The 24,728-nt window shown below is 35.7% G+C and overlaps 2 protein-coding genes across 7 annotated transcripts in view; one reads left to right on the top strand and one right to left on the bottom strand.

Annotated features, from left to right (window-relative positions):
* The window catches only part of LOC138694514 (rho guanine nucleotide exchange factor 39-like), a 54,680-nt gene extending 48,918 nt beyond the window's left edge, over nt 1-5,762 (bottom strand). For all 4 annotated transcript variants that reach the window (XM_069818304.1, XM_069818305.1, XM_069818307.1 and 1 more), the window contains exons 1-3: nt 5,542-5,762; nt 1,385-1,521; nt 999-1,138 (exon numbers count right to left, since the gene is read on the bottom strand). In XM_069818304.1, coding sequence (XP_069674405.1) covers nt 999-1,104 — 106 coding nt within the window. In that variant the 5' untranslated portion in view covers nt 1,105-1,138; nt 1,385-1,521; nt 5,542-5,762. The remainder of the gene's footprint in view (nt 1-998; nt 1,139-1,384; nt 1,522-5,541) is intronic.
* A 440-nt stretch (nt 5,763-6,202) lies between these two features.
* LOC138694513 (aurora kinase C-like) overlaps nt 6,203-24,728 on the top strand; it is a 40,980-nt gene continuing 22,454 nt past the window's right edge. The window contains exons 1-3 of one of the 3 annotated variants that reach the window (XM_069818301.1): nt 6,203-6,446; nt 18,808-18,969; nt 19,712-19,969. In XM_069818301.1, the coding sequence (XP_069674402.1) occupies nt 18,824-18,969; nt 19,712-19,969 (404 nt within the window). In that variant the 5' untranslated portion in view covers nt 6,203-6,446; nt 18,808-18,823. Of the gene's footprint in view, nt 6,447-6,655; nt 6,770-18,807; nt 18,970-19,711; nt 19,970-24,728 lie in introns of those variants that run through there. The other 2 variants (XM_069818303.1, XM_069818302.1) reach the window with 2 other exon arrangements.

Here is a 24,728-nt window from a genome sequence, read left to right as displayed (position 1 = left end):
ATAATGTACTAGGCCTAGTTTACTACCAACATTACTGTAATTACCACCACCATCATTCCCTGTTTTATTATGTGGTGGACATACATTTTTTTTAGCATGAGTGTTATAAATATTTGAAACTCGAACATTTAAGGTAATAAATATGTAAATAAATAAATAAATCTTAAAATTTGTATAAATCCCATGGACAGTGAATATACATAATAATGAAAGTACAGATACATAAATGTGGTCTTATAACAATTCAGCAGTTGATGCCTCTCATCATCAGAGCTACTGATGTGCCAAAACTTCTGACGATGCAGAAAATATGAGAACAACTACTGTAGATCGACTGACATCATCTGGCTGACCTTTCACTAACAATAAGTCCCAACTCGTCCTTATCAGCTTGTTCAATTTCTCTCCGATGTCTCCAGTGTTGTCACCTATTCTCGAATAGTGGTCGACATAACATAGTTTTTACCATCCTTAAATGATGATTTTATCAGACTTGGCAACACAGTAACTGATGCAATCATGAGAATCATACTCCAGTTCCAAGTAAGTTGGCACTCCCATGTCGCAGCTGGTAGGTACTGCACTAGTGCTCGATTTTCTAGGTCAAAGGCACAGAAGTTTTGGTAATACAGTAGGGTTCAATCAGTGTCATATGCTGTGAGATAACATGAATGTAGGTTATGGCAAGTATCCTCTAGGAACGTCAGTTTTCTATGCTCTCATTCCACCATTAGACCTATTATTGTTACATCATCTTTCAGACTATGAATGGTCTCTACTTCGCCTGTTGTTAAAATACTTCCCTTAGTATCTACATAGGCCTACTTGAATGGAAACTTTCTCAGGAACTTTCATGATGTCACGAAAACAATGATTTAATTGGTCCTACATGGATAAAGTTCTGAACAGTATCATATTTAAGTACCATATAAGTTATTGTTTTGCAGGTGTTTTTACACTATAAGAAGTGATGTAAGAATTTTGTTGCATTATATCACCTTTCATCCTTGTCCTGGTAGTAAAGATGTGGTGCTCGTTGATAACATTCCGAAGCTCAGCACTCAATGTTAATTGCCTCTGAGGGGTATTGTACACCACAGCCATTTTCACGAAAGTTTACTATTAGTCGCTAAAATACCTAGGGGATAGAAGACTTAACTTTAAAACAAACATACATAATACATATATCCAAATACATTTCTATAAAGTGTACTCTGAGACATGTGGTAATTCTGCCATGAATGATCCCAAGCCTAGTTGAAAAAGGTGGGTGTATGAATAAGTAATGTGATCTAAGGGATGGCTCTGATGTTCAGCAGGAGTAGACATTAAATCCCAAGAAATGCCATAGCTGAAAATTGTCAACACTATTATCAAATCCTACCCTGAGAGAAGATGGGTGAAGACGAGGACCTGCCACCTTAAAACAGAGTCCACTCAGCTAAGGTATGTTAACCCTGAAAGAAAAGTCCCTCGTCCACCTGGTTGGAGGTTATATCATAGGAACTGACAATTCTGCATCTGTAAAAATAAAATGCATTGTGAAATCATTATACAGTGAAGATCGTTGTATTTCTTAACTTAATGCTTCAGAACAAACAATTGTTACAAGAAATCCATTGTTCAGAAAAGTATTGTATAATTCACTGATTTATAAATAACAGTGATTCTCAGGTGAACCTATTTTGTAAGGAGTACACATATTTTCAATACATTTTCTTGATTTATTCTTTAAGTACTTTATATTCAATAATAGTATTTAAAATTGTTTTGTTTTAATCTACTGGAAGGATGGAAATATCATATGTACTTCGGTACAACATAATAATTAATTTTTTTAATCAGTGCTGAGTGTCCTGTATTTTTTTCTGATGTTTCTGGGAACCCTAAAAATGATGCCCCAAGCTTCAGCTTTCATATTGTGTTTCCAGGCACAGATTTCCGCAAGTTTTACACAATCTTGTAAGCTTACTCCCAACTAAAATAAAAGTTCAGACACCTTTCAAAGTTAGCAAAGCTTCCCATTTATACTACTGTGATGATTTATTTACAACTGTACTATCCAACAGTAATGGTCCGAATTTTGACGTCTTCGTTACCAGTACTGTTTGATTTAAAATTTTCGTCCTTAATTTATAGAGGGCAACAATATTTTTACAAGTTTCAAGATTTCATTTAACATTATACTAAGTGCTGTTTAAGAGTTTTACAGATCTGTCGTTCTTGGTTGGATAAAATAGAAGACACAAGTCACACGTAATAGCCCAATTTGTTTGGTTGACGAAAGGGTTAGAGCAAACTGCAGGTTCACCGTGTCGGAGCTTAGTGAGGATTTTCCACAGATTAGTTGTACTCTTCTGTACAAAGTGATTACCGAAGATTTGGGCTACCGGAAACTTTCTGCCAGATGGGTGCCTGAACTCCTTTCTGAGGAACAAAAGGCTCAGCAGATGGGACCAGCACTGTCCTTTCTTGAGCGTTACGAAAGAGAAGGTGATGCTTTTCTTGATCAGATTGTGACAGGAGATGAGACTTGGGTGCGGTATGTGAATGCAGAAACAAAGCTTCAATCAATGCAGTGGAGCCGTACTCACACCCCGAGAAAACCCACAAAGTGTTGTCAAACACTTTCCACGAGGAAACTCATGGCAACTGTCTTCTGGGACAGAAAAGGAATTTTGCTAGTGGAGTTCTTGGAGAGGAATGCCACAATTAATGCTGAGCGTTACTGTAACACACTAACAAACTTGAAAAGGGCCATTCAAAACTAACGTCGTGGCATGTTGAGCTCTGGGGTGATTTTCCTGTATGACAACACCCAGCTGCATACAGCGTGTCGTACTGCGACCAAACTGCAAGAGTTCAACTGGGAAGTAATGGATCATCCTCCCTATAGCCGAGATTTGGCACCTAGCGATTACCATTTCTTCATGCTCATGAAGACGTGGCTTGGCTCGAAGCGCTTTGACGATGACGAAGAGTTGAAAACCAGCGTCGTAGATTGGCTTCAGTCACAGGCGGCCGAATTCTACGATAGCAGAATTTCAAAGCTCATCAAATGCTACAACAAGTGTCTCAATGTGACTGGAAACTATGTGCAAAAATAAACTAGTGTATACTTTCAAACGTATTGTAACCCGATTCTGTAACGTCATTCATAGGTTTGTAAAAAATAAACGGAAGTTACTTTATGAATAGTCCTCGTATTATGCTATCTATCACTTGAATGAAACTTTTATGCCTGTAGGAACAGAGAATTTCACACTTTCCTATTTAGATTCATCCAACACTCCCTCGAAACGGGCGAGTTCAAGTGGTAAATTTAAATATATTGTCTCTGCATATAGTTTGCAAGGCCCAGGTGACATACTAATGCTACCCTATATACTTCAGGGACATACTTAACGGGGTTTTCTGTCTATGTTTTCACATGTGAACAATGTAGAGAGTAAACACAATATGTGGCATGTGCAATCCACGAAAACCAACCACATCTTCAACCGACCCTTCCCTTTCGCATGAATGACTTTTTTTTTTGTCTAGCCAAAAGTGTATTGTTTTGGTATTGCTGGTTATTTGGGTGCCGGATACGAGGGATCTTACTGTATATGGAGATGCTGGTCCATGTATGGCAAGAACTTAACTATTGCCTGAACATATGTTGTGCGTCACATGGTTCCTACATTGAATGTTTATGATCTAAGTAAAAAAGGGTTTTGCTATCTATTGGTACTTTACACGTTCATCTACCATAAACAATTTGTTATACTAATTAAGTATATAAAGTTGTTTCATTCATTTGGAATTGCTCTGTATTTTCAGGTAACTGTGCTGAACAGTTCAAGAATAGGCATATAGGCCTATCTATTTCTCGTTTATGTAAAACATAAAATGAGTTTCTTAGCCCATCTCTAATTTGGAAACTTTTTGCACGTGGACACGAAAAAGGAGCAGTTGATGTCTTGGCAGGTGTATCTGGCAAGGTATTTGAAGTGCAGATCAATGTTACAAATTCCAAAGAGTTTACCGAAGAACGTAAGAAGAGAATACAGAAATTTCATGTAGTACATGTTTGTCCAGAAGAGGTGAAAGAAAAGAGAATACTTTTGGAGCAAGACTGGAAGGATGTGAGAAAAATGAAAGGAATGATGTCACTGCATTCGGTTAAATGAGCGTTGAGCGACTTCCGCCGATTTTGGAATAGACACCGATGCACTTAATTTAGGTTAGTTTAGGCTTTTAATATCCTGTCAAGATGAAGGTGAAAGCGATTGAGTGTGATTTTTTGTTTTCTATGTTGGCAGTTCAAGTGCGTCGGTACCTATTCCAAAATCGGCGGAAGTCGCTCAACGCTCGTTTCACCCTGCATTCTTTTGAGTGTTCAGACTCAAGATATCTAGTTGGTGGAAGAACAGCATTCACAACTCACGAGTTTCTGATAAAACCTGATACCAATAGTAATAAAAGCAAATGCAAAAATTTCTGGTAAGCTGTATTACTCACATGCATTCATAGATTAATCCGAAAATGAAGACAGTTCGAAAACTAGCAGTGATTCTCATGATAACACTGAACGCGTACATTGCACAAGTCCCTTCAGTCTAATGTAGATATCAAAGCTGGGACATGCACAGTGCTTGAGGTGGGGCAGGATAGGATGGCATACCAGTAACTTACTTTTTAAAATACTTTCAAACCATCCCATTTCTTTTTGGTAAGGGCAATACCATCTCGGTACTTTTTAACATAATTTGTTTCTTTCCAACCTACATTTAAATTTATTTCGGAAAAATTCTAGTATACGGATTTCTCACTGACAATTATATCTTAAAATACTAAAAAGAAGAGCAGATTTGTCTGCGTTTGTTAGGAAAATTTTAGTATACGGATTCCTCACTGACAATCTTTATATCGATGTATGCATAGCAGCTAACAGAAAAATAAAGAAAATACATTTAGAGCTTGTAGTCGGGCAGGGTACGTAGTATGTACCGTATTAGTGAATCCCGAAATGCATATAGAGTGTTAGTTGGGAGATCTGAGGGGGAAAAAAATACCTTTGGGAGGAGACGGAGACATAGATAGGAAGGTAAGAATAAGAATATTAAAATTGATTTGAGATAGGTGGGATATGATGCTAGAGATTCGATTAATCTTGCTCAGGATAGGGACCGATGGTGGATTTATGTGAGGGCGGCAATGAACCTCCGGGTTCTTTAAAAGCCACGTGTAAGTATGTTCACATAAATATTCTCCTCACAGAAAAATGACGTAAGAAGAAAATGGCTTCCACTGATCACATTTTAGCCCACCATGCGCGACTGAATTTCTATGCAACTTGTGTAAATACTGAATAAGTTAATAATGAATATAACAATTTAAAATTATGACACTCGACTTGAAAGCAGCCTGGCTCGTACGAACCGTAGAAAGCTTAAAACAAACAAATTAGAGCATATCTTCATACGAAGAAGATTGATATCTTCACAAGCTCCAAACAGGAGGAACACAGAAAATATAATAAGAAAAGAAGCACCATACCTCCAGATTTTTCCCGAACTCTGATAACCATTCAAATCAGTCTTCCCATTTAAAATGCAACGTACAAATCTGAATCGCAGTATTTCTTACAATTAGTACGTAGTAAACATAGTTATAATACAATAACACATAACAAATTGACTGTTCAAAACTTCAAACAAATACCGCTAACATAGTCGCCAACAATCACACTGAGAAAATGTCTAGATCGCAATATAAAAGGCTAAATTCGTATACGTACAATAGTAAATTGTGGAATTTTACTAGCTAAATCAATGTCAAAAGTTACTAAATCCTATGCTTACATCAGGAAACGTTAGTTATTATCTTTATGACATTAAAATATTAAATTTAGCTATAAAAAGTCTTGGTTGCCGGCACTGACAATCAACGATTACAAGAATGCAACCTCAATGTTGCCAGTCTTATTGTAAAAATGGCTGTTGGATGAAAAGTATAGAATATTCATAATCAGGGGCATCCGCCATTAGTAAAAAAACATTTATTGAGACACTGTCCATGCTCTTTTGTATATTCTTTGATAGATACATGGTAGGATGGCCGTATAATAAATAAAGTTGATGATCTAAGGTGATTTCATAACTTAAATCTGGCAACATGGAGTCAATTTTTACCACGTGATCATGAACCAATAAGAAGAAAAATCTTGTCGACGTCGGAGATTTAAAAGCTACAATCTACCTGTGCGATGTTGGAATTGTAACGGTCATCAAAAAAGTCTGTCCTTTTGTAATAATTTAAGGATGTTTGTTTTTAAATAGGTTATATAGGATGTATGTATAGAACTCGTTATTATTTACAACAGGAACTGTGTCGCTTCATACTAATTTGACAGTTTTCATGAGTTTTGTTGCAAAAAATTCAAGGATACGTACTCCGTGTTGGTATGTATTTAATTTTGTATATGATCTGCATTCTTAGGTCGTATTTTTGTATAATGTATTATTGGAGTCAAAATGATTGAGATATAATATACAAATGGAAATAAGTTACATCTCAAGTTATGGTACTTTTCTGGGATTCATTGCCTCTTCCTGTTTACACTCTCACCATAATAGTTTGCCACAGCCAGCGAGAGGTTATGTAAGTTTGGCTGAAGAGATGTCTTTACAGGTGATTATTTTTCATCTAATCTTAAAACAAACCTGAGCACCTTATCTAACTCTACCTAACCTCAGGCTGGCAGTGGCAAACTACCATGGTGAAGGTAGGCTTATAATAGGATTTTTTTCTGGGATATCGAGCACGTAGATTTTAACCTCAACATTTTGACGTGAAACGTCTAATACTCCCTGCCTACAAGGAGAGAGAAAGTAACGTTTTGAAATGAAAAGTGTATGCATAAAATATACTGGCGGAATTTTGTAATTGAGGTGGGCAGCAAAATGCTGTTGGGGCTGCAGTTCTTCAGAGTTCTTTTTGACTGCACGCTGCCGTTCGTCTGGACTGCGTTTGCAGTTCTGCTGACCTGGGTGACGCGTTCGGTATGGTTTTGGTCTTCTGTGCCCGAGATTGTGGTTGGATCCCGGCTGAAATGCGACAGGCTTATGTCCGTAGATTTACTGGCATGTAAAAGAACTCATTTCAGAACACGGATTCCTTCCTTTCCCTCTTATTTCAAAATGCCAACCTTGTGCACACAAAATAAATTATTGGCACTGAAAAAGTGCTTTTTCGTAAGCATGATGATGTACATTTGACAAACGCAGACAAATCTGCTCATTTTAGTGTTTTAAGATAGTATAATAAATTGTCAGTGAGGAATCCGTATACTGAAATTTTCCCACATTACGAAAGTTTCACGCTAGTGTACGCTCACACTATTATGCCTTGCATAACCTACATGAATCTGTGACAGGTTAGAGGTTAGGTTAGGCTTTTCTTATACCTTGTATATACGAATCTGTGACAGATTAGGTTAGGCTTCTGTTATGCCTTGCATATACGATTTTCATTTTTGGTCATTTTTGTTTAGTGATGTCAGTATGGGCTAGCGTAATGACGGACTTGGAAACGAAGTTACAATATAGGAACTATAGCCCATGGGGCTCATCAGGTTACTCGTCCGCGAGACGGGACCTGGTTCTATCAGGATCTGAGGCAGGATGACCCACTATCAGCGTCGGATTCTCTATCATCTGCACAATGGGCCGAACCGTGTCTAACAAGTAAACCTTCACCTGAGGTAAAAAACAATGAAAATGAAACATATTTTTGGAATCAGCATAATAAAATATGGATTAATCCTAAAATTTCGTAACTCGACTGCAATTATCAAGTGCAATACACAGCGCAGAACACGAGACTTCAAGCAGCACGGTAAACATACCTTCAACTAGCGATTATTGCATAAGAAGGAAAGGATGATGTGGTCATTGTGGTCATCATGTTACTTAATGCATCGTATTCCAGTATCTAATTTGTTTTTATCCAGAAACATATGTTCTACAACAGTGATAGCTAACAAAAAAATGTTGGAAACACAAAATGTCAGTACACCACCCGCACTTTATAAAGGCTGATTTTGCACAAATCGTACATATTCCTTGTACATTTCGGATATAGTACTCTGTAGTGTTTTGAAAACGTTGTCCACTTCTGGATCCCAATTCAGCTAACACCCAACCATACCCATGCGCCTGTTGGAATCGTGGAGAAAGAAACAACTGGTAAACAAGCGACTGTAGTTTCAGTATATTGTTGCGTTGTACTATATCAGATGAATCATCAAAATTTACATTATGGGAAATGTGTCGAATCATATGCTTGTACATTCGAAAAAAGTACCTGTCCAAAGGTTACAACTCATAAGTCGTATTTGGTGGTATGATTTTCACTACTAGTTTTTCAAGACCATAGTCCTCTTCTTTTAACCGTTGCTTAATTGTATTTTCGTCGCAGTGGACACCATACGAGTCCAACAGCAGAAGATTGCAGGTTACAGAATTAGGAAGGAATATTTCTCGTAAGAATTCTATCCATATTTTTTTGGTCATTTTTCCCGACGAAGTCCATTTTACTACAAGGTTGTCGCTCTGGAAAATGCGTTCCGCAACTCTTGCGCTTATACCTTTCGATTCTTGGAGAATCAGTAGTAACTTTGGCATCAGTTTTCCAGCTTTAGAAACCACCGGCATTATAGTGTAGGAATGTGTAGTTGCCCATTTGGATTGCACGACACCACACATTTTACTGGTTCCTTGATGTTCTAATGTTCTGCTGAAAGGCATTTCCTTAGGAAACCCAAATTTCGTCTGCATTAAACACATGATCATCATTATACATGTCCATAAGTGGTGTGCACTCATGTTTGAAGGTTTGGATTGATTGTTCAAGAGCTGCCTGACGCTTTGTTACATATGATATTATTTTGCGGCTGACAATCTTATAATGCTTTTTAAAGCGATGCAACCAAGTAGGACTTGCGTTGAAGTATTTCTGATCTATGCCTAATAAATCACGAGCTGTTGTCTGTGCAATTCTTTTTATGTCACTTTCTTTTACAATTTCATTCGACGACCGCCGCAGACAGAATTCCTCAAATGTTCTTTGGTGCACTTCTTTCATTTTATTCATAAGATAGTTTTGTTGTTCGACAGCTTGCTTCATTTTGTAGAGTTGACTTTCGTGTGTTAACCACGTGAATTTATGCTTCATACTGCTCCATGACCTTTGATTAAACTTTTATTTTTGTTTGTCGATACACCTGGCAGAATCCAATACTCTATTACCTTACATTTTTCTTCACAGTCAATGACTCGAGATGTTTTGGGAGGGGACGGAGTGTATTGAGAACCGGAACTTTGTGAAGTACTTAATTCCTCTTCTGATGTATTTGTTTTTTCAGTCTCCCATTCTCGTACATGAGGTATGTCATTATCATCATTTCGTGGTTCATTTTCATCAATGTCCAGAGTATGACTTTCTTAAACTGCTTCCCATTCATAACTCTTTAATAAGTATATCATCAACAATTTCAAGTTCCTTCCACGACATTTCATAGTTTGTCTCCTTATAACCCTCTTCTTTTAGTTTATCCAGAATTTTAATCACTATATTCACTGGGTTCATCTTCTTCAGCTCACTGCACATAACATTACACAGTAAACTGCAAGATACAAACTAGCTGACAGCGCGTCTACAGCGTCGTGGTTCATTTTCATCAATGTCCAGAGTATGACTTTCTTAAACTGCTTCCCATTCATAACTCTTTAATAAGTATATCATCAACAATTTCAAGTTCCTTCCACGACATTTCATAGTTTGTCTCCTTATAACCCTCTTCTTTTAGTTTATCCAGAATTTTAATCACTATATTCACTGGGTTCATCTTCTTCAGCTCACTGCACATAACATTACACAGTAAACTGCAAGATACAAACTAGCTGACAGCGCGTCTACAGCAGTACTCTCTTCATTCTCGCATCTAGCATTGCTGCGTGGTATAGTTGTTTGCAATCTAAGTAGCCCATGTCAACTTGATCTTGATTAGTCGCGATCTCTGGTGTTCATTGCGTTCGAGTTATAAAATTTACGTATTTTACATTGGTTTTAATGCTTACTCGAATGGTAATAAAGATAAGTCTTTGTTTTTTTACCCCACCTGAAGGTTTACTTGTAAGTGTATGGACCCATCCCAGGTCTAGTCCACTAAAGCAAAGCCAACCAATGATGCCCATATCTAAACAATTAGCATGCAGGCTATATCGATCAAAATATTTAATCGATTAACTATTTGAATTTAATCGAACTTTGATCGATTTGAAAAAAAGTTTTTAATATACTGTAATACACAATTATTGTTAAACTCAATTTGTGTTTGGTGATAGGCATAAGTATTAACTCTTGTACGGTTATCTGTATATACTGTATCGCTGTATTACAAACCAATACTATTTTAGTTATTTACTAACATATTTATTACGAGGCTTATAATTTATTGTGTCAATTTCTCCCAGGATTTTTTAGATAAAAACAAATAAAAAAAGTATGAAGAGTTACCTAGTTAATACTGCTTCATCCATGATTTTAAACATGTGAGTTCATGGTCTGAATTAAGTGCCACTCTACATTTAGTAATGTTTCCTGCATAACTGAACGCGAAAAACTTTTTTCTGTCAAGCACTTCTCCAAGATCATTTAATTTAAATCCAAGTGTTTCACTGAGTTTACCTCTCAAATTCTCATATGACATAATGGAGTTTTCACAGACCACAGAAATCTGATTTTTTTTTTTTTCTTTAGCAAACTAAACACACAAACACACATGCTTCATCTACAAACTCAGTAAAGAAACTCAATAAAACAGCAATCTGGCCCCTATTGTAACAGGATTACAATATTTTAGAAAGAGAAGAAAATTGTTACTCTCACTTGCACAGAGTGTAGCCATGGCTGAGGGATGAGAACAAATCCCAGAAAAGAATGCATTTCATATGCTAGGAGGATGACCTGACAACAAGGTGAAAGGTTTCTTGAAAAACCATAAAACTGAAGGGTTTTGCATTGTGTTTCAATTTTCAAGAGGAGTAGACAGGTCACTATCCTCATAACTCCATCTCTTTCTGAAGTATTTGTGCAAAGATTTGCCTGTTCTACCTGCTTTGCAGTTACAAAATAATGGTACTGTTGTGCTTTGAAGTAAGCAATTTCGGAGAGACGAATGTTGTCGGAGTTTTTAGTCTGAGATTGCATTAATAAAATAATAATTAATATCAAGTGCAACCGATTAATTTTAATCGACTTGATTATTCAATTAAATATTTTTGATCGATTAATCTTACAACAGAAATTAATCGATTAAGTCGAGTGCCATTCAACAGATCTTGACAAACATTAAGATTTCTCAATAACAACAGAATAGATAAAATGACCATATTTCTCAGAGCCCAAGCTACGACCAAATGCATAGGAACTGACGTCTGATTTGCATTTCGTTATGGGTTAGATGGGTTAAATGAGTGGAAGCAAAGTAGAGTTGGGCAACACAATTCTTTTTCAGAAGTCGATTCCAACGATTCAATCATGCATTATGAATCGATTCTAACGATTCGTTCACGATTCTTCTCAGTCTGCGATTCCAACTATTCTTTTGAATCGTCAACGAGTTCATGATTCTTCCTACTCTGCGATTCCAACGATTCGTCAACGAACGACTTACAGGGCACTTTCCTTTGCAAACCACGCGTAGAACAAAAACGTTCTACATCTCTCGCATAGATGGCATAAGAGGCGAGACATTGGATTGTCTCTTTCTCATTGGCTGGAACCATTCAGCATGACCTCCATTAGTCTACAAAATTACCCAAGATAATGTTTCTAAATTATAATTTATCAACTGAACCTTATTACGAAGTACATTTTTTGCATTACATCTCTATTTAACTATGCAAATTTCAGGTTTGTGTTCATTATTTTCCATACTTAACAAATGCAGTATTTTGATTTCACTCTCGCTCGGGAGTATTTGGCACAGTTCGGAAATGTCCGTTGACAGGCTACATCAAACAAGTAAATAGATTCGTGAGTTACGATACCATGTCAATTCGTTACTATTCTTTTGAACGACGATTCGTTACGATTCTTTTGAACGATGATTCGTTGATACCACGAATCGATTCTTACGATTCTTTATTATTAGTCGTTCGAATGAACAATTCGTTCACGAATCGACCCAACTCTAAAGCAAAGTGACATGAGGTATGTGACAAGGTTAGTAGGTTAGTTGAGGGAATAGACCTGTCTAAGTAATATGAAGTCTAAGAATGTGAAAAGGTTTCAATGGTTTGTGTTATTTTTTCTCCATGTACAGTTGTCAAAAGAAAAAGTGGCCGCTCTCCTGAAACAAAGTTCCCTTCAGGTATCTTCGCGACAATTCGGAGACAGGCGATGTTACATGTTGTTGGACCACGTTGCCTGATATCTACAGTTATAATTGAAGTATTCTGCATGTTATTCGATAGCGTAATGGTAGTGTTCAGGCCTCTTATTCGTGAGGCCCTGCGTTTGACTACAACCTCGTGCTTTTTATGTTCTTTTTTGTTCTGTTTTTGAGAGAGACAAACTATACATAATGGCTCCATTCTCTTTTACGATTATTTTAGTAATTAACATCAGGTTCATTAATATATTATGCCATGACTTTATCATTATGATATTGTGGCTGCAAATGGAAAGAAAAAAGATTTTATTCTCAATAAAAATATCTTTCGTGGCATAAACAAAACAAATTTACTGGCGTCGACCTTAAAACATTCAAACAATTAAGCGTTCAAAAAACAAAACAAAAAGCCACAATTCAATATATAGTCTATCTTCCTCTTATCTCGATCATCTTGCAGTCATGTGGGCATGGAATCGACTAGTCTTTGCAAATAGCGACTGTTCTTAGACACGATATTCCAGGCATTCTGAACATACATACATAAGTGTTCTGTCCATGAGCAGGTCTTTCATTGCAAACCCAGCAATCTCCAATCTTTCCTATTTTCTGCCTTCCTCTTAGTCTCCACATATGATCCACACATCCTAATGTCGTCTATTATTCTTTTCAACCAGAGACCCAACCAATTCCTTTTTATCTTTCTAATCAGTTTCAGCATCATTCTTTCTTCACTCACTTTTTCAAAAACAATTTTATTTCTTATTCTGTCTGTCCACTTCACACGCACCGTTCTTCTCCACATCCACATTTCAAATGCTTCAATTCGTTTCTCTTCATTTCGTCGTAATGTCCACGTTCCTTCCCCATACAATGCCACACTCCACACAAAGCACTTCACTAGTCTCTTCCTTAGTTCTTTTTCCAGAGGTCCGCAGAAGATCCTTCTTCTATTAAAAGCTTCCTTTGTTCATGTTTGCAGTTTTTCTTGAGAAGGATAGGCCTAAATGCGGTAACATCCCGTTGCTTACCACACACCACTATCTCTTTCGCATCTTATTAAATTCCAGGGGGCCCAGGCATGGAGATGAGGAGAGTGGATTTGACTAATTGGGCCCTCCAGACTTCACCGAAAGTCACGGCAAGGGTTAAATATTAATTCTATCAGGATGTTTGACCCGATCAGAGACCGGAAAATCTCAATTAGCCTTTGCCCCCCGCATCCTGGACTAGCTTCTACGAATCATCAGAAAATCTTAAGAGTGTGATTGGGCCAATTTTTCCGAAAATGTTTTCACACTTTTGACCCCTTACCTCAGCGGACGAATGTCGGAATTTAGATGTCAACGTCTCAGATTCAATTCCTCATTACTCCTTTTCATTTTATTGTAGTTCAAGATAGTATAATGTAATAATACAAAAAGAAAAACTAATACCAGTATTATACAACTGGATTTTTCCAAACCTAATATTAAATTTATGTTATTTATATCACTAAAGAACGATTACAATATAAATAACTTGAATATTATTTATACAGTATCACTAAAGAACGATAACAGAATATAAATGATAAATATCGGTTTGTTTAATTAATATAAGATATTATATAATACGTATTTAATTATCTAAATAAAATTACCTATTTTACAAAGAAAGATGTTTTATTTGTGTTATAATAATTACAGATTATTTATATTGCGAAAGAACAATAACAATATAAATAACTTGAATATTATTTTATAATGCTAATGAAGGAAAACAGAATATAAATGATAACTTGAATATTATTTATATCGCTAAAGAACGATAACAGAATATAAAAAAGTTAATATTATTCATATCGGAATTTCACAGTTTTATTACAGATGTATTTAAGAAATTGTAGAAGAATAGTAATTAGTAACAGTGTCCTATTTATTCTTCTTGGAGCCAAATTTGTAACTTTTAAAAGTGTGGTTACTATGTTGAAGTGTATGTGTTATAACGGATGCTTGATTTGTTATGTATGTGAGTCAGTTATGGGATGCTTGATGTTGTCGCAATGTCGTAATTATAGTTTGCTTGTGTTTGTGTGACTATTGTGTATTAATTTATGATGTATGGTACGGAAAGCTGCATATTTGTGTTATAGAAGTGTTACATATGTGTGTTGTTAATGTTTTTGTATGTTTCAAATTGATACCTGATATTTGTTTTGCAATCGCAATGCCTAATTTACAGATTGTGTATGTTTTGTTTACATCGCATAAGCTAATTTAATTTTCTTTTCCATTTCTCTTTATGCTTATCTTTTTTGTGTATAAAACTATAGCCCTAACATACATATGTAAAATAGGGCTAACCCCCATTGGAGGTACAATAATAATAATTATTCATATCGTTATAAAACAATAACAGAATACAAATGATGACTTGAATTTTATTCATATCTCTAAAGAACGATAACAAAATATAAATAACGTGATATCCATAAAGAACGATAATTGAATATAAATGATAATTTGAATAGCATTTACATTGCTAAAGAATGATTAAAAAATAAAATGAAAACTTGAAGGCCCGAACCCACAACCTTTGAATCATTAAACAAGCACTCTACCGCTGGTCTATGAGGCGCAGATATGGAACACTTTCATAGTTACGGAACTGCTTGTAAAAAGCACATGCATTGTGTAACATCGCCGCGACCCGAAGTGGACTTTGAAAATATTCGCTGTTCATGAGTGCGGGCACTTTTTTTTTTTGACAGCTGTACAGTGTGGGGGGAGATCGAGATTTCACCCTTAACTGTTATCTCGACTGAAGTTCAAGATTTCACAGTGTTTAATTCTCATTGGACGGCAATTGCAAAGTTTAATGGTCCTGTACATATGTCTCTCTTGCAGGCAGTTACAGCATTGCTCTGATGTGATTGTTGGCCGATAATGCTGGTAGGGATATACAATAGTTCTCTCAGTTGGTTTTATTGAAAAGCAGTTTGTAATTTAATAATACCAAATTCATCAGATTGTCTTCATTGCTGCTTGTAGAGGGGTAGCTTACAGACACACCATTTTTCTAGCACTGAAAAAACATTGTTGCTCTTCATTACCCAATGCTGATTGTCATTCTAGACGAAATGCTTTCTAATATCAAAAAATATTTTATAACAACAATCCGCTATGACACTTTATGATGAAAACTTAAAATTTTAAAGACTGTAACTTTGAAGGTCAAATTGAATTAAGTTCAATGTGATGACGTGGTGGAATGTTGCTGTGTATTAGGCGTGTTGAAGTAAGATGTAGACCAAAATGATAGGATTAGAATAGCATTATAAATTATTTATATTAAATTAGTTTGCATTGAACTTCATACATTTCGTGGTTAAGTTTATTGACGGCTAAGGATATACCAGTAACAGTTTATTAAGATGTAGGCCTGCAAGGAAATTGATTCATTGATTGCTTCTTGAAATTATATTCTGCTTGTTTTCCGATAGGTATCCTTGCAGCAGGGTTGTCTCATATCTAATGTTCATTGCCTGCACCTTAAATCTCAGACCTGTGTTTTGATATGTAATATTAGAGTATCATATGTGACTATACTGGGAAATAAAGGTTGTGATTGATGCTGCGTGGGCGAACTCACATGTGTGGAGGTTCGGCATTATCTTGCCCAGTAACAATTCATGATCCGTGATGACATAAGGCAGCCATTCCAGGTTCCGTACGGGACACTAGACAGCAACTTTGAAAATATAATTGTCTATAAAATTTATGCCTTTGGTAGAATATGCTCAGTGATACATGAATAATTTTGTTAAAATATGAAGGACGCTCTCCCTGAAAACAGAATAGTTATTAAACTTTATTTTCCGAGAAATACCTAAATAAAATGGGGTTCCATACGGGACATTTTTTAGACACCTCAATAGTCAGCAAGCACTTTGATGGCAAAAGTCTGTAATATCTGACTCCTTAAGTAACTGAAATTTTTTCCATAAACTTGTAGGCACTGAAACATTTTAGAAAAGTAGTTACTAGTTTAAAAAACCATGTAACTGCTACGAAATAACCAAAAATATTTGGTTTGGTATGGGACAGACATATACCGCAGTTCTGTACAGGACACTTGTGAATTAGGAGTCTTCTTTGGGAGGTTTTTTGTTTTTTGGAAGTAATAATGTAATCTTAGTATAACAAATATTTATTTTTATCGATTTTACATGCATTTTATAGGACAGCAATGCGTAATTAGAGGAAAATTTGTCAAGAAATGTTCAGATTGATCTGTTGAATTTAACCACAAAAAGTTGTATGTCAATGATTATGTATTATACTGTACATTAAACTGCAAGTTTATTTCAATTTAAGAGTCTTCAATTAAATTTATAATACGATCTGTGAGCTCCTTTTCTAACAATATCAGAATCATTTAGATTCTTCGAATCTGAGACACTTTGACAATGCTTTCAGATGAAGAGGATTCCTCATCTAGCTTAAAATGTTTGTAATTTTTGGCTGTCTGTTTAAAAAAAAAAAGTACTTCATATCTTTGTTTTCAACTTTGCCATTACATATAGTCAGTGCTGTCATGGTAATTTTTTCCTTGGCCATACGCCCCATCCCTTGTTTTCTCCCTTGAAATATATTTTACTCTCCTCTCTCTATCTTTCCGACTGTCATTTAATGATTTTGTTACTATGAAAGAAGAAGTAAAGAAATTGTTTTGCTTTACATTTTAATTGTACAACAAGCTTGATTTAAAAAATACACCATATAGCCCCACCGTGGACGCACACTTGTTTTGATGAATCTTGGAGTGTGTATTTGCAGCACTTCTTGCTTTCAACCATTATTTTATATAATTCTGGATTCCTGTGCTGCAGAAGTGGACAATTTTTGTTTATGAACAACAAACAAAATATATTAGGAACAGCAAGAGATGATCTAAGATCTGTACAGTACAGATCTCCGTGTACAAAACTTAGGCACCCATATGCCATATGCCTCCATACAAACAAAATTTTCTTTTCCCCATACGATTAATTAAAAAAAAAGTGTAGGTTCTCATATGATGTATGGCCCCGTATGACCTCCACCATGACAGCACTGCATATAGTATGATAGACTATTTATGCTTTAGACCCTTATCACCTGTCTGTTCAACTTCAATGAACTTTCCAGGATTTAAATCTTCCAAATTCATGGGATGTTTTAGGTTGTGATGGCTTTGTTCTAGAGGAGATATATTTTCACATTCATCTGAAGACTTACGTCTCTATAGCATCTAATTCTGAGTCATTTCCTGAAAGTAACGAGTCAGCGTAAATCTCGTAATATAGTCTTCTTAGAGTGGTGAATATGGTTGATTCTTTAAAGATGCTGTGTCTACACATTTCTGATCTGGCTGTTGTGGCAACAAGAACGTTTTCACAGTCATCAGATAAAAAATAGTGACAGCTGAATTTTGGAAATCGCTGCTACTTTTTCCCCATTGTTTGTTCTTGAGCTCTTCATATAGCCTATGAAACAAATTCAAACGTTCTACATAAAACACCAATAATCAACAATACAGCAACCTCAAGTTCTGTTTGAAATTGTCCCATACGGAACCTTATTTCCTTTAAAAATACCTTATTAAAAACTTAATTAAAATTAGTGACGTTATAAGAGCGGTACTTAACTTCTATAAAATATTGTGCACTTATCTTCTTTCATTAACATGGAAAACAAACTTTTATATCTTTTCTAGTTCTGTATGGGATAAGAAGATGGCTGTCTGTATACATTGTCACAATAATTGCAGGAAATAACAAAATATAAAACCACACTGTCCACCATGTGCCTAATAGGTTTTACCAATAAGAAGTAGCAAGCATACCATCTTAAGGAAACTGATTTAGCTATATCAGTAGTGAGGACATAGGGATACAAATTTGCCTTCAAGAACAAGATTACTACATTGTTTTGAAACCTTAAGAAATGAGAGTAAAAATACAAATAAATATATATTTTTTTGAATCTGGCAATTTACACTATTCAGAAGCTCTCTTTGTCAAAATAAATTTTATCACAAATTTAATTTTTACCACTTAGGCTTATTTATCTTGGAATGGCTGAATTGGGGGTCATGAATTGTTATTGGAAAGGATAACTCTGAGCCTCCACACAAGTCAGTTTGCCCATACTGTACCAATCACGACTTTATATTTCCCAGTAAGTTATATCTATTGCCTGCCTGCCATCTATACTTGTTTCCTGATATATTTTAGGTCAGATTTGTTAGTGTCTCTGAATGTGATTTCATTCTGTTGAATACAAAATGAAGTGCATTTTGAAAAATGGTATGTAGTTTTCAGACTATTATTTTCATTCCAGGTGAAGCAGTGTAATTATGAGTAACAAAGAAAACAAGTTTCAATCAAAAAATGCTAGTGTACCCTGTCTCCGACTTACAGTGGACAAGAATCAACCTACCACCAAATCAAACCCAACTGCGACAAGAAATGCAACACAAGTCACTACTGTTCAAAGAGCAGTGTTGGTATCCAGTATATTCTTTATAGCCTATTTAATTTCATGGTACGAATTCCTTATCAGTGCATCATGACTTCGTTGAAAACAATATGGATATTTTGCTTATATCTGTACTTTTGTCTCGTTAATGTCTTGGTGTGTTGATGTGGAATTTTGTACAGTGCTATAATTTTAAACTTACTGAAATGAAAAACTTTGCAAAATATAGATCTGCTAAATTATGACATCTGTACTCCCTTCTTTTCTTAAAGTAACTGAAGGGCAACTTTCAAAGTTTGAGAAAATGGCAAATTAAAATAATTTTAGGTGAATAATTCGTGTTTAACTGCTATGTTAGTTGAAGTGTCAGATGGGAGGAGTAGTGTGGTGGTGTGAAGACACTTCAATGGCCATGTTCCGAGACTGTTTACTTATTTGTGATAAATGTGATAAAATAAGAAGCGTACTTTTGCTCCATTTTCAGTTGTCTTTTTATACTGCTCAAAATAATTAGAGAAACACTTGTAATAAATAGAATAAGTTAGTGTTTTTTGAAGCTGTGATGCTGAAAATTGGACAGTATATAAATTGGAACATTAATTTAATCTATGGATACAAATTTTAAAGATTCATGGCCTAAATACAGAGTAATTACCTGAAATAACAAATATGGAGAAATCTTTGATTGTGGAAGGCACTGACCTGTTAAAATTCTTCAGGAAAAAAATTAGCATAATCCTTAATTTGTGTGATGTATCTCTTTCAGTTTGAAACCGAAGGACAATGAGAAGAATTTAAAAGCATCAAACTCTCATTTGAATCATATATCTAAAAATTTAGAAACCAATGGCAAAAGTAATCAGATAAAGCCTGTAGCAAAAGCTGAGGAACCATCACCATATCCATGTATTGGCAATACAAAGTCTGTAATTAAGGACACAGAAATAACATCCAGTACAAAACCAACAGTTGTTCAGGAACAACCTTCTGCGAAGAAAGGTGACTCTAAAAAACCTGAGGAAGGGTATGTATAAGGAAAAGTTTCCATATGTATTTTCTTGACTTGTCAAATGTTACGAGTTAATTTATCATTATTAGTACCTGTAACTACTCTCTTTTCAACTAAAGGTTGAAGTACATGTAAAGACACAGGTTGTAACTTCAATAATGGCAACTATTTATTTATTACGAATATACAAGTGATACATCTGTGAAACTTCTACAGTCCTTCAATGTAGTAACCAGCATTGTCTACAACTCGTTGCCAATGATGTGGAAGTCTTACCCCTGTGGCAGCGCCTGTTCTGTTGATGTTTCTGATGAACCGCCTTACTATCTGCAGAATATCGGGAAAGTCTGGAATCGAACATCACGAAATCGTTCCTTCATCTTTGGGATTAAGTCATAATCACAGGGGCTTAAGTCTGGTGAATGTGGTGGATGGAAAAGCACTTATCACTCCCCAGCGACAGTACAAATCAGCTACAGAATGTGCCATGTGCGCCCTTATGTTAACCTGCAAAATGATGGGAGAGTTCTGCAAAATGTGTGTGTGCTTTCTTTGCAACGCTGGTCTCAGATTATGCTCTAGAAAATGACGGAAATACTGTGCATTAACATCTGTCTTTTTGCAGGACAGTATAGGATGATGCCGTCACAGTCATACACAACAACCAGCATAACGTTCACATTCGTAGGGATAAGCCCACACCACGGTTTTGCGTGGTGACTCGTAATAACGCCACTCATTTGATTGACGCTTAAGTAGAGGTTCATATGATCTAGCCCATGTCTCATCAAGCTCAACAATACGACCTAAGAAGGCGTCTCCTTCACAATCGTAACGTTCCAAGTGAGTTTGAGCGGTGTCGTATTGTATCCATCTCTGTGCTTCCGTCAAATCCCAGGGAACCCACTGAGATGCAATTTTTCTCATTTTTAGGTGATTCTTTACAATACGAAACAGTCATATGCGATATTCCTATCTCCTGGGCTAACCCACGTACCGTCTGTCGTCGATCGTTGTCTAATAGCGTGGAAACAGCTTGCAATTCCTCTTCACTAACACTAGGACGACCCAGCTGAGCCATGTTTTCCATGCAGTCACGCCCCTCGTTGAAGGCTCGAACCCACCTCACCACAGTCCTGTATGGTAATGCCGTCTCTCCACATGCCTCAACAAGACCGTCATAACATTGTAGTGCTGTACGACCACGGACAGATTGAATTTTCAGCCAAGATCACTGTTCCTGCTTTGTAAACATGGCAAAACACAACCGCTTAGAGCTGTAACTAACAGGAGACTAACTTCAACTCTTCACAGCACATGCGCTGTGAATCAGATGGAAGAGTACTTTTAGAGGGGAGGAGGGCAGACATAGACTAACATGTGGTAGAAGTGACAACAATTAACTCTGTCTCGTTTCGCTTTTACAGCAGTGTTGCCATTATTAAAGTTACACCCCACGTAAATACCTGTGACATAATGGTTCCTGATTGGTTGTTAGATACACAATGCCTCCAAGCTTATGCTTGTCATCTTCTTCCTCACATTAAAAAAGTTCCATCTACAATAATAGTATATGTATAATATACATTTATAAAATGGAATGTGGGTTAAATTAAACATGTTTATAAGGAACACTTTCTAGATATTGTAACGTACATTATAGCAATGCACATGCATTGTAAGTGCGGAACTCCATTTCACATAACACAGCTGACAAGTTACTCTCATAACACAGTGCACTGAAAGCACAAGAAAGTAAAACCCTCAAACAGTGGAGGGAGAGAAAACGATGATTTTAAATGTTATATATATTTACTTTAATAAAGTCATGTCAGCTTTGTTATTAACCCTCTGTGAGCATATTACAGGTTGTTTTCTTTGTTTAATGAATGTGTTTCTCTCTTATATTGAAATGTGTGCAGTATATCAGCCGGATAGCACGTGCAAATGCAGAATAATACATTTCGGTTTTGTTTATATCTACTTCAATCTCTAGCTGGAAGAAGTACAGTGATGAAGATGTCCTGGAAAATTTTAAATCGGAAAATTTTTACCTTGTTAAGCAATTTGTTTTGCTAAGTTTTGTAATCGTGCTGATATCATTATACATTTTTTTTTTTAAGATTTTTCCTTACTAAACATTTTCTTTTCCTTGTTTATTTTGCTAAATATTGTAATTGTAGCCTATTGATACAGTTATTATTTACCTCTTATCCTGATCAGTAGATGAACTAATTGAGTCTGCCTCGGTAGCGTACTTGGTATAGCGCTGGCCTTCTGTGCTCGAGGTTGCGGGTTCGATCCTGACCCAGGTCGATGGCATTTAAGTGTGTTTAAATGCGACAGGCTCATGTCAGTAGATTTACTGGCATGTAAAAGAACTCCTGTGGGACAAAATTCTGGCACGCCGGTGACGCTATTATAACCTCTGCAGTTGCGAGCGTCGTTAAATAAACCATAATTTTTTAACTAATTGAACAATGAAGAAAATTAGCTTCCATTAATGCATTGTTTTATTGTTATATTTCAAACAACTTATCAAGTAGCAGTAATTATTTTAAATATTTATATGTAATAATGTGTTCATGTTACATTTATACCAAAATGATCCGAAGATGGCAAAACATTTGCCGAAAACTTTTATCTATGTAACATTGTCATACACATCATGCTAATTTAGTGAATACATTTCACTTAGCAATTGATAAGCTTTTTAGACTACAGACACTCGGTAAACTTTTCTATTCTCATCTTATCGGCACTTATATAATATGCCTGTAAAACAAAATATTCTGTTTAACACCACTCATATTAAATCAGCTTTCTGTTTATTCTGTTGGTGAATCTTCTTGATAAAAATCTAATTTTTATATCATTGTTATCGTAACTCACTCATGAAACTATTGAAATTTATTAATCACACTAAATTTAATATATAACACTATGCTATAATACTGTACTATACAATACTGCACCTTATTTAGTTGGACTGTGAGCCACCCATTAGAAGCCTTGAATTCTTCTGGCTTATCTGATTTTCTTGCCAGTTCAAGAGCTTACTTTGCACAGTAGGTCCAGAAATTGGCATGTTCTTTGAAAGAGCATGAAGAACCCACAATAGTTCATTTATTTCGACATAACCAGTTGCTTTCTGTTTCCTTTTTATGTCAACATTATTGGTCGCAAGCCAATCACTCGTACTTTTTAGTGTTATACACCTGAGTTTTCCACAACTGAACTCTAACATTATTTTCCATATACTTCATTTCTTATTTTCCTTTAACTCGGTAACTTTTACTTCATCACTTATAGTGCCACATTTTTACGTGACTTTTTTACCACGTAATCACTGCAGTTACTCTCTGCCCAGCTACGACAGTACACTGGTGTGAAGCATGGAAACACTTTGAAGAGACTCGTCTATCTACTAAACAGGGCAATAAAATTTATGACCATCAGGCCAACACACTCTCGCACCCTTTAAAATTATGCAAAGAAAGTTTATTTTTATCTTAGTGACCTACAGTACATATTTCTTGAAATCACGCTTTTTCAAAATATATTCTACATTAAAGTAGTGTGTCCAAAATATTATTTCTGTTTTGAACAGTAGCGAACAGTTTCTGTTTCTGCATTGGACAGTTTCTATTTTATTCAGGAAAAATTAGACATCGGGATCAATAATTTTTTCCAGAATAGATAGGATTCTGGATTATTCAGGTTTCAGTTTAAACAAGTTTCACTGTATTACACAATCACAAGAAGACTGTACAAATGCAGTTCAAACTGGACCAGGATTATAAAACAAATTTTATCTGGAAATTCTTTTTCCTCTTCCTTCTTGAAATAGACTTGAAGTCTGTTTTTTCCAACATCTGTGACTCTGAGAATATAATGATGCCCAGCTGTCTCTCCAACATTTTGGTGGTCTTCCTGTAGCTATTTAGAAATTCACTACATGAAACAATTTTTTTAAACCACATTCTCTATAACATAAGACTTCGTACTTACTAGGGTATAAGTGACTGACTGAGCTGCAAATGTATTCAATAATGCTGAGAGTCCACAGATGTAGTGAAGTCGGAAAATCACGAACCACACACCATATGAATGTTTTTCAGAGCCAATAATAACTAATTACTTTAAAATAAGTATGTAATTCCCATGCAAAGCAAATAGTATTGTGACATACATAGATTAAGTTAGTTAAGTTCTCAGGAAATAATATTTGTCAGTATTTGTTTCTTATATAGTATTAATGTTTGGCAAAAGAAATGTGGCATTGGTGCTTGTTTTGGAGTCATTGTTGACACAGCCTTGAAAGATGATTTAAGACTTCCATTTGATACGTTGATGGTCAGTGACAGTGTGTGAACAAAACATGTGCAGCTCTTTAGACTGTAAGCAAGGGAGCGAAGAGACCAACAATTTGGTCAGGCAGAAAATCTTCTGCAAAAATAGAAATATCTTCCATTTCGGAAAATTTTCCAAGAAAATTTTTCTTCTCACATCACTACCTATAATGATGGATGGATCTTCTCCTGCTTATGTCACCAAAGGTGCCAATTATTATGGATTGTTAGTAATTATAACAAATTTCTCTCCAGTTTTACAGAATTAAGGTCTAAGTGAAAATTTTTATGGAAAAGCAGTACTGTATCATGGAAAAAAAAGTTAATTTATTCCACAAATAGAAAACGGGAGAGAATATATCAACACTACTTGCTTTTAGTTCTTTGTGCAACATTTGGTAGTTATGTGGCTGAAATCGTCA

Source organism: Periplaneta americana, chromosome 2 (assembly GCF_040183065.1).
Source record: "Periplaneta americana isolate PAMFEO1 chromosome 2, P.americana_PAMFEO1_priV1, whole genome shotgun sequence".
NCBI lineage: Eukaryota > Metazoa > Arthropoda > Insecta > Blattodea > Blattidae > Periplaneta > Periplaneta americana.
This window is presented reverse-complemented; position numbering and strand designations above follow the sequence as displayed.